Source organism: Epinephelus fuscoguttatus, linkage group LG1 (assembly GCF_011397635.1).
Source record: "Epinephelus fuscoguttatus linkage group LG1, E.fuscoguttatus.final_Chr_v1".
In the NCBI taxonomy this organism is placed as follows: Eukaryota; Metazoa; Chordata; class Actinopteri; order Perciformes; family Serranidae; genus Epinephelus; species Epinephelus fuscoguttatus.
Window position 1 is genome coordinate 33,670,502 of NC_064752.1, and position 11,139 is coordinate 33,681,640.

Sequence of the window (11,139 nt, forward strand, 5' to 3'; positions counted from 1 at the left end):
CGTCTGTGGCAGATTGCCTTTGCTCATTACAGCAATTATTTTACTCCAATTTAACCCCTGCCTGAATGGCAGGGAACTCAAGAGAAAGCCTTTAAAACTGCTGCGGAGTGGCCTGTAATTTTCTCCCTATCTGATCCCCTGTTTTGTCATTTAAGTCTTCCTCATGGCAGAAAATGACTCCAGCGTGCATCACAGGGATGAAATATTTTCTTTATGTGCGCCGGTAAGGTAATATGTTTGTACACATGGGTCCTAACACCCTGTCTGCTCCATAATGGGGGTGTCACTTGGCTCATTTTACACCCTAAACACCCCATAATGACACTCTGGTGGATTGTTTACAAGCAATTTAGCCTTGAGAAGCAATCTCCAATATTTATCGGTGTGTTTTGAAGTCAGCACAACTGGTTGTGTGTCCCCCACCTCCCCTCCTCTGCACACATCTCCACCCCCTCTAAACTCTACTGGCGCCAACAAAATCTAGGTTAGTTGTTTCAAAGCAATAGGCAACAGCTGTAGCAATACATTCCTGCAAATAATATGTGACAAGTTTTAAATGCACAGCAGCACTGCGGGGCAAGTGTGAAAAGCTTAAACTGAAGATGTGTGGACAGTAGATTGCCAATAGTGTCATGGTATGGATCACAGAAAGACTGCACCCTTCTCATGACACTCCCAAAAGCACAATATATAAATTATGCTGATCAGTATTCCTATTTTCTATCTTATAGGCCTGATAATAATTACCCCTGCTGCTTCTTTTCCAAAATAAAATTGCTATATCCATAAAGTTGTAGCACTCGCAAGCCCAAACTCATTCCTAAAATTATATAAAGATTTGTAAAATACTTAGCATTACCCAAAAGTAAGACAATATTATTTCCAAGCACTGTTTCTCCCACTGCTTTGCAAAAAGGACTGTGAAATAGCCCAAAGTCACCATGCACGTGTCAGTCAAAACGAACAACTGCTTAATGAAAAAGAATAAACAATTTATTGTTAAGTTATGTCACAAATATATTCATAATATAAATGAGGATATTCTTCAAATATACATTATTTTACAGTACACATATCCCTTCCGAAGGGAATCATTCCAACAACAGACAGTGCTGTTATAAAAAGAAAAAAAAACAAATGCTGTGGTTCTCCAAATTCACAAAGAGCACTCATTGACACTGGGTTCAGTAACCCACTGTAGTTACGCATTGATATGAATGCAAAAAATGAGGGGGTTATTTTGCAGTGTGACAACAGCCCACTGACAGGATGACAACCCAACTGGTTTAGTCGGCCTGAAGGTAGAGGAGTGGGCTATCTTTGACACATTATAGCACGCAGTCTAGTGTCCATACTTGACTGTCCATTCGTGACATATTTCAGGCCTACAAGTACTAAATAGTTTCCACCCCTGTGCCGCAAAAAATCTCCATCTTAAAGTCATTTAGTCTCACATTCAAATTATTTTCTGAAATAAGATTTGCATCAATACGTTCCTGATTGGCATTATTGTTTAGGATTTAAGATTAAATGACTAATAAAACTGGATTATTTTTGCAGTGTGTGAACTTACTGGCGAGGTCAAGAGAAGTGGATAAACTTCAAGGTCCTCAGAAGGGGGTCTGTTTGGAGGTCTTGGCCCCCTGAGAAGATGTAACACTGAGCTCACCGCCAGGATGCCTCTTTATTTAGTATTTAGTGTCACCTCACCTGTCCGAGGAGCCCCCCCTCTCTCTCGCTCTTCGCCCTCAGAAAAGTAGCCTAACCCCCCCTCGTGTCCCACTGCACGTGCCCCCTCGTCCTTCGCCCCTGTCAAGCGAGGTGGTACATACTGTATCCGACGTGAGCGGCGTACAGTCCCACAGGGGAAACCGGCAGCGAGTGCCTCTGGAACGGGTGCGACCCTGCGTAAGACGCGGGGACGTGCGCACCGAGGGGAAAGGAAATCCCGAAAGCCGGAGGCAGCATGGGCTTAGCTGCCATTTTCAGTTTTTCAAGTTCTGCCTCTTGGAGCCGCTTGGCTTTAGCTCTCCTGTTCTGAAACCAGATTTTGACCTGGGTCTCCGTCAAGTTGAGGGAACTGGAGAACTCTGCGCGCTCGGCGATGGAAAGGTACTGCTTCTGGCGGAACTTCCTCTCCAGGGCGAGCAGCTGGGACGTGGTGAAGGGAGTCCGGGGCTTTCTGTTCGTCTTGTGTTTTCGCAGGGGACAGGCAGGAGGACTCAACCTTCCTGTGAGAGGACAACATTAATTTAAGACCATGGATTGCAATGCAAAATGCCAAATCCACACAAATGCACTGCGTAAAAGAAAATGTTAAATACGTGGACTAAGAAAGAAATTATATTCCATAAAAGTCCAAACATGAGCATCAAATTATACATTTTTAATATAGATGTGATTATTTCTATAAGCTTTGCACTGACAGCACACTTACGTGGAGGTGTGGGAGAGAAACGAGGACTCTGCAGCCACGAAGTCCTCTCATTACTGTCCGGGCTCTCGGGTTTAATCAACACGTCTTCTGGCATATTCATGATGTCGCCCACAGAAAACGAGGAGCTCATGGGTAAAGCAGGAACTGAAGTATCCAGACTACCGAAAGAGCCCATCCTGACGCCCTTTCCCAGCGCATGGGACGTCCCGGGTACGGACGGGGCATCCGGAGATGCGACCTCTCTGCTGGGTTTCCTATCAGCCATCAGCGCCTCGACGCTGAAGGGCAAAATAGCAACTTTGGGCTTCACGGTCTCCTCTGCGGGACTCAGGCTGGTTTGCATCTCGCCTCTGCTGACGAGAACCGAGCGGGGAGGGAGGTCTTCGGTTTTCAAACCAGCGGTCAAAGCTGACATGGCGATCGATGGGGCCATACAGGTCCGACTGGCACGGGTGAGATGGCTCGTCGACTCGCGTGGGCACAGTGGAAATAGTTGCAAAAAAGTTACTGCGGTGCGCCCTAAGGTGACGGTATCCTCATGTTTATGTGACCAAATTGGAGTGCAGGGCTATAATAAGGCAGGCGTGGAGAAGGAGGCGGCCAATCAGGGGCGAGATGGGCTGGTACCTTTGAGAGTCAAAAAAAAGTGGGGAAGTTAACAATAGTAACTTTTTTTTTAACAAAAAAAAAAACAAAAAAAAAACAAGCAACTTCACATAAACACAACAAACTCCGAATGGGCCATAGTTTCATCAAGACTAAATCCCACAAAATGATGTTAGTGTACCCTGTAATTATCCTGCCATTAACTTATTGACATTTTATAATCGGGGCATTATTTTTGTTATTACCCACCGTGGTTAACCTTTCCTGTCCCAAACATTTTGACATGCTTTATTCACATCCACCCATATGATGAGTGATTTTGGCCAAAGCTTGCTTGGAGTGAGTCTTGAAAGTTGCACAACAGTTTACTGCTGCCTCTTTATGTGATGAAGCTCTCGCAGCGCGCTGTTTATTGATGGCTGCGGGGCTCTAATCAGATTGAAACACACAGGCCTTCGCAGTCATTTAGGGGTAATTATCGGGCTTGGGGGAGGGATCACTAGGATTTTTCCCCCTTTGACTACATCCATTAAAGTCAAAAATTATGTGGAGTCTTGGGGGGGGGGCAGCGTGGAGCCAAGGAGAGATTTAACCCAGGACTGTCATTGATTTACCTGGCTATACCGTGCACTTTCTCATTATCTGCAGTCCCAAAAAGAGGGGATTTTATATTTTCAATAAGGCCTGCAGAAAACATACAACTGGATCCATTTGTTATATTTCACTCAGAATGGAAACGCACGAGATAAAGTTTCATTTTGCTTTAAATTCTCGCGTAAAGACATGGAAATAGATCACCTTTTCTGCTGTGTAGCCAGTTCTCAGGAAAAGCGTCTGCGTCGCTAATTGCCAAGCATAAACAATCTGTCACGATTTGTCAGTCTCCCTAATGGGCAGACAAGTTATGTTGTTTTTAGGCGCCAGCAGCGCGCGGATCAAAGCGCTCGGCTTTAGGGAGACTATTGAAAAAGTTGAACCCGCACCGAGAGCGCAGCACCGCCTCCTCCTCTACCCTCTACCCGCCCTAGCCCAGGGACACTGAGCCATTCAGCCTGAAAAATTAGCTTTTTCTCAGCCGATCGCACGCCATTTCCATCTATTCAAATGAGCGCTATAGTCGCTGTAATAGCAGGCTCCACGGAAGGAAAAGGTCAGCGCCCACTGAAGTTGCTCTCAGAGAGTCCTCTGCACTGAAAAGGATTCCTCTATGCAAGTGTTTCCCAAGATACACATTAAACCGCAGATCCTGAGGAGGTGTTTGTTGCTCTGACTTTGCGCACGGAGCATGCGGGGCGTTAAATGCAGTGGGGATTGTGAGACCTCAAACCAATCATGCTCATAATCTATCTGTCACTGTGCCATAGCTTCACCAAGGGAAATCAGAAATAACCCTCTCCAGGACCACAGAGGTACCGCCGCCCTCGTATGCCTCATAAAGTTTCAACTTGTTGTGGTGTAGCCTAGTCATGGTTCACATGGTAAATGGCTTCCTTCATGTGAACAGTGCAATCAACATTGAAGGTGACACAGATTTTACCAGGCAAGCAGGTGCCTGTTTTGCATATGAGCCATAAAGATGGCACGATAAGGTCAATTATTTTCTACTTGGTGATGGCATGGTCTGCAGGAGAAGTGAATCGAATAAAGGGAAATGGTGTTGAAAATAATGTCAAAATTATTAGAATAATAAATCAATTTAAGTTATTTATCAAAAGTATTTCTTGAACAACAGGTAATTTCCGGTTGCCACATTCATATTTAAATCGCAGCCACAGGTGTTCCCTTGTTGTTTTGCATTTTACAGCTGATAACCAGGTTCCAGTCGCTTTACAAAAAACTTAACACACAAGTCTTAATTTATCATTTCCTCTGCAGCACATCCTGTGTGTGTGTGTGTGTGTGTGTGTGTGTGTGTGTGTGTGTGTGTGTGTGTATGCAGGTAGCAGGGCCTCCGCGTGCAGCTGGAGTGTGTTTGGAAACACTTAAAGCCTCTAACCTGGAACGAGTGGCATTGCTCCGCAAAGCTTTGAAGTCACCGGAGTCTCCGGGCTGCTGCAGTCCGTCTGAAGTCCCCCTCTGCTCGGAGGCTCCAACACTTAACCCGTCCTCCCGACACCAACTCGTTAAACGAGTCTGCGTAAACACAAATAGAGGCGCACGTGAGGCGCATTACCGCGCACTGCATGTTTGGTAACTTGCAGCAGCAATAACGCATAGCCTGCTAATTTCTACTCGTGGCGTGTGCTCGTTCAGAAACTCATAACTCACATGTTTGCTTGTGGAAACACTGCAGGTCTTATTATTCCCACTGCATCTCCAGGGTTTTCTGATTTGATGATCAGAGGCAGAGATAAGATGACAAAAAAAACTGCACTATAATTTATGATGTCTGCCTCACACACATTTTCTCATCATCATTTGGTGATTTAACTGTGATCTCGACCAAAATTTGATTTTAATAAACACCCATTTAACCTGATTGTGGGCCCTGGTTGTTGCAGCATCCTCCAGTTTATTTGTCTTGTGAACAGAGGGGCAGCGATGCTGGAAAACAGTGTTGGTGGCAATTAGCATCCCAAACAGTGGCCTTTAATAAGAGCGATGTGCCATGGAGAAGACGATTACCATACCGTTTTATTTAAATCCCGAGGCAACAAATGAGGGCCGAGCTGGGATACAAAACAACTGTAAGGCTCATCGGGCCTTTATTTCACTTTATAAACTACTTTGATTCCCAGTCGGGAGGCAGGGACTCCAGACAAAGGCTCATTGTTGCCTCCTCTCAAAGTTGTCTTAACCCTTTTCATGCAAGGTCTGTCAATTTAGACTGTAAAGACATAAAAGGGAGTGTCGATGTCAAAAGGCATTTTCAGGCAAAATATTTGCACTTGGTGCAAGTAAATGACTTTCGTCTGGAGGACAATGGCGCTCATGTGAGTATTACTCCTATATCCTGGTCACATTTTAGATTTAAATATAGTGACATATGCGCCTGCCCTTGGGATATTAATGGGAGATATAGTCAGAAATGTGTGATCTCATTTTAGCATTTTAGCGATTTGAAGTTAATTTGATAACAACTTTATGATGCACCTCGGGGAGATGAAAGAAAACAGCCCAAGGTCTCCATAATTATACATAATGTATCTTATTTCAAAGCAATTAAAGCAATCAGGCGGATCGGAGCACTTTGCTGCCAGTAAGTAACAATGCCTCACGGTCATTTAAGCTTCATCACGCCATTCACACTCTGGCTCACAGGTCAGTCTCCATTTGGCAGGTGGATGTGTCCAAAGTTCAAAAGTCACCAGCGAGCCAGTTCATGTCCAGTTAAACCCACAAAACAACATGTTTGTATTACAAATGTGGAGGCCTATTTAACTCTTAAATAATGCAGCATATGCGCGAGACAGCAGGAGATTATGGCATTGCATTTTCACCTTATATTGAACATATATGACATCCTGAATGTTTAAAATAGGAGTGTGCAGCATTTTAAATATGTTAATATCAATAATCAAAATAAAATATGCGGATCATTTAACAATACCTAATTATTGATGTGCAAACTTCCAAGAAAAATATTATTTAATTGCTAATATATATTTATTATTGTGTAACTCAATTATTGTCATATCCAGTTGCTGCACAATTAACATAAATATTAAAATAGGTAAACATCTATGACAGCCATGTAAATGCACATAGCAACATTCAATATTATTGCAGTTCTTTATGTTTCAGAGAGAATGAGCACTAGCTGAGCCGAGCCCAGCTCTGTGTAAAGTCCCTGCAGCCTCGGTGAACAGCAGGCAAACAGCAGCTCGCAGAAGAAATAGACTCCAAATGTGAAGGCACGCCGGTTGACGATGATAAATGCACGTGAAGCGTCGGCGATTGCACGCGGCTTGGAGAAAGAGAAGAAGATGAGGATGATGAAGAAGAAGAAGGTGGAGGAATATAAAGTTTTTTTTCTGCAGCTATTGACTCCCTAAGTCAATCAGATCCACCGCTTAGTGAACTTTATTCCCCATTCATCTCCCTCACCTTTCCCCCGGCTGACAGGCGCGATGAATGTGTCCCACGGTGATGATAAAAAACCCTCGTGCGGCTCAGAGAGAAAAAGGCGTCGTCGCCAGCCCGGCGGGGGGCCATATTGTTACACAGGCTGTGCAAAGAATTATTTGCCTGGCATGGTTTCAGAATCACTCGGAAATGATGCATGATGATTTAAGATTGTCCATCGATATCGCTGCACTATTGTCTCTGATATAACCTGATGCACACGGCACTGTCTCATGGCCTATTTTCTCTCCACTGTTTTTCGGGATCTTAAAAAAAAAAGAAAAAAGCAAAGCGACTTTTGTTTGATGCTTAAATTTTTCGGCATATCAGCTGAGTGTAAAACAGTTGGAGTGCTCGAATCTGATTGGCTGTTAAAGCCGCAGTTGTGCTTCGACACACACCTGTGACCGCATCACTGCTGGTTTAAATATTAATGCGCTAATTGGAACCACTTCAGCCTACTTGTATGAAGCTCTAATGCTCGTCGGACAAATATCATCGAAGATAATTAATGATTTATTTAGAATATATAATCTATTCTAAATAAATTTTAAAAAATTGGGTATTTTTTACTCATTTTCAGATGTGTGTAACCATCATAACTCTTTATACAGCTCTAAAATCAGTGGCCTGAGATTGACATTGGCCTTTTGGTATTTTTAAATATGCATCCAAAGATCAATATGTATTTACTGAAAAATCACATGGGACTTAACCTAATTTTATTCTCAGTTTTTAGCCATGATAAAATAACTGCACTTGATTTGAGTGATGTGCACCTCTTCAATGATTAGTTGCATTTTTGCATTAAATTAGGCCTACTTTAATTTTTATTCGCGTTCTGGCAATGTTTGAAAATAATTTCCAAGAGATACATCCACCTAACATTGACTAACTATTTATATTTTTATACCTTATTATATTATTCATGGTCTTTATTCAAGTATTTCAAATTTATATTTAAAAAGAATAATTATGAGGGATTTTTAAGTAATTACAAATGCTAAAAATCATATTGTAGGCCCATGTAGCCCAGAGAGGTTTATATAGAAAGCATGTCTGCACAATATTTCGATTTCTCCCCTTCGTGATCCACCCACACACCCACACGCGCACAGCTCCAGTCAGATAGGATCACTATCCCTCACACCCTGACCTCTGCATGACTTTAAAATCAAAATAATTCCCCCATGTGAGCGGCGGTATCAGTGTTTCTGCCTGCCGTTCACTCCTCTGTGAAACTTAGATAAAACTGCGGCTTTTTAAATTTACAACATTTCCGCCGCTCAATCAAAGGCATCTCAATTACCCGAGGTATTGGTGTGAAATTGAATTATCGCCCCTTTATTTCTTTCACGCCATTAAACAGGAAGCATACTAAAATCAATTGCAAATCACTGGCCTGGGTAATATGATATAGGCCATCTAAAACGGACTGATTAACTAATGACAAATCATGGGATTTATTTTGATAAGTCCATCATTTGGGCTTTTCAGGCGCCGAGTGCGCTTGTTGATTAGAAACTAAATAGAGTCTTAAATGAAATGCTTAATAAGCGCATAACAAGCAATAGTTTTAGCAACAAATCATCCCTGTAATCGGCTGTGCGGGGCTTCAAGAGGATGCTTAATGATGAAGTAAATGATGTGGAGCATCAAAACGCTGTCACCCATATTTCCAAGCGCTCAAAACAAATTGCAGGAATAATGAAAACATGTTCAGTCTTATTTTAGAACAGAAATACAGCTGCAACCACTATTTATACTGATGCTACAACTACAAGTATTATTATAGCAATGTATTAGTATTAATATTATTATTATTGTGAAATAATATAACCCTAAAATTGGGTGATTTAATATCTTTTAAATTGTGTTTGTTATATTTATTATAGTGACTGCATCTATTATACCATTCAATTTGAATTTAAAAAATAATTTTAATGTTGCACTGGAAAAGAAAATGAACATAACAGGACATTTCATGCAAAAACCACTAGGCCTCTCTTTTGATGTTGGCAGTACTCAATATGATATCTCAAAAATAATGAACTAAATATGATAAAAATTACAGGTTATTATGTTTGAACAGATACTGTTTCCTCTCTGAATACCATCAATATTTTCCCTCTCCAGTGGATCAATTTTCCCTTGGAAATCTATAATCATTTCCCAATTTCATCAAGATAGGCAAGAAAAAATAACCGAAGGTAATTGTGTTGGAAATTAACTCTGTGGGAACTGACATCAGATAAAAAAAATAGATTCTGAAATGCAATCATAAGGATTTATACAGCGGTGTGTGGTTCAGCCATTTTAAAATATCACTGCAAAATCTCTGCCTTGCCCTTCCAGTGACACCATGTACATAAACCATCCCTCACAAAAACCTTAAGCCCATCATTTCGGGCTGTTCCCTCCCGCTTTAGATCTGGCCAAAGAAAAGCAAAGCAAAACAACAAAGGGGGGCAGAATCAGGGGGTTCGTCTGGGAAGTTGCACTGTGGACGGCAAGCCGCTGCGTGCCCTGTCCTTCAGATCACAGCGTAGCAGACTTGGCTCCATCCTAATCTCACAAGTCTCAACAGTCTGCAACTCAAGTTTATCCAGAGGGGGTTGAGCCTCTCGTAGCCCCCCCATCTAACCCGCCCCTGTCCTCCGCCTGCCTCCACCCAGAGGAACACTCTGTCAGTGACCCTTTGCTGACTCGAGCTGCCTAATCCTTTAAATGTGGGCAAAGCCTGAAATGATGAGGAGTTGGGCTTTTTTTATACAGGTGATGTCCTTCGCTTCTCAATGTTTCCCTGTGGCCAGCAGGATCAGCCTAAAGACAACAGGAGATCCTCTGGTTGTAATGGGCCGGGCGGTGAACCCCATTGAGCAGTATGCAGCAGGAATGCTGGAGGATTTGTGCCACATTCAGCCATGCAGGCCACTATGGTACATCCCCTTTGTTTCTTTGTGTGCAAATCTGTAATCAAGACAGCCAGTGGTTTAGCTCGTCATAAGTTTTATTGACCTGTTGACAGTCACACAAAGTAATACTTGACAACTGAATCAGCTGGATACAATGTGTGGAAACTATGATCGGTATGGGCAAGGAGTAGCCCAATCAATTTTACAATACCTCTTTCAGCATTAACCATGAGTTTTAGTTATATTTTGTTTGCAAGGTGCCGTGAGTTTTTGGTCTGAGTTTGTGGTGGCCTCTGTGAAGCGTCCTGGGTCAGGCTGTTCTCTTTCACTGTTTGCACTTACCCCTACGGAAAGTAACACACTATAATTTGTATATAGCCCACGTAATTGGGAGCAAAACAAAGTCCATGTAGCTAGGCAATGGGGGTGGTGGCTGGGTCAAACAAACACAGGACTTTCACACAGGAGACCAGTGTTTATGTCCCGTGTTAAAACAGAAGTCTTTAGAAGTCGTTTTAACACTTTATAAGTCAACGAGTTATTTTTTCATCATTTATGTTCCTAACATCACGTCATGTTGTCATCACATTGTAACTTTAGGTAAGAACAAATGAACAAATACAGTACTTTGACTCAGGAGACCAGTGTTTGTGTCCTGAGTGAAACCAGGAGTCAGCAATGAGTTATTTTAAGTCATGTACGTATGAAACATCACATCGTCACATTGAAACATCAGGTAAAAACAAACCAACAAACACAGGACTTTGACCCAGGAGACCAGCATTCATGTCCCGTCACTGTGTTAAAACAAAAGTAAGTGTTATTGGGATATTTTTTGTCATGTGCGTTTGTAACTTCATGTCATCACATTGCAACTTTAGATAAAAACAAATCAATAAACACGGGACTTTGACCCAGGAGACCAGTGTTTGTGCCCTGTGTGAAACCAAAAGTCAATGTTATTTTAAGATACATATGTGTGTTATATCATGTTGTCACATAATGATTCTTTTCCTAAATCTAACCTAACAGTTAATTCCAAGGATATCATATGGACTGTAGTATGAAGATAAGTTGACTGGGTAGTGTATTGAAGCCAATGAAACCATACTGCGC

At 42.2% G+C, this 11,139-nt stretch overlaps 1 protein-coding gene across 3 annotated transcripts; it reads right to left on the reverse strand.

Moving 5' to 3' along the window:
* Nucleotides 1–1,041: 1,041 nt before the first annotated feature.
* Nucleotides 1,042–5,072, reverse strand: msx1a (muscle segment homeobox 1a). 3 transcript variants are annotated; one of them, XM_049578110.1, is made up of 3 exons: nt 5,040–5,072; nt 2,438–3,064; nt 1,042–2,231 (listed from the first exon to the last, which is right to left on the reverse strand). In XM_049578110.1, the coding sequence occupies exons 2-3, from the start codon at nt 2,868–2,870 to the stop codon at nt 1,813–1,815; spliced, it is 852 nt and encodes a 283-aa protein (XP_049434067.1). In that variant the 5' UTR covers nt 2,871–3,064; nt 5,040–5,072; the 3' UTR covers nt 1,042–1,812. The 3 variants fall into 3 exon arrangements, with proteins under 3 accessions (XP_049434067.1, XP_049434057.1, XP_049434078.1); XM_049578100.1 differs by lacking the exon at nt 5,040–5,072 and adding an exon at nt 3,842–3,977; XM_049578121.1 differs by lacking the exon at nt 5,040–5,072 and adding an exon at nt 3,293–3,355.
* Nucleotides 5,073–11,139: the final 6,067 nt, after the last annotated feature.

Coding starts and splice junctions, on each gene's coding strand:
- msx1a (XM_049578110.1), bottom strand. CDS start 2,870: ATGGCCCCATCGATCGCCATGTCAGCTTTGACCGCTGGTTTGAAAACC. Junction 2,232..2,437: donor TTTCTCTCCCACACCTCCAC/GTAAGTGTGCTG, acceptor GTCCTCTCACAG/GAAGGTTGAGTCCTCCTGCC.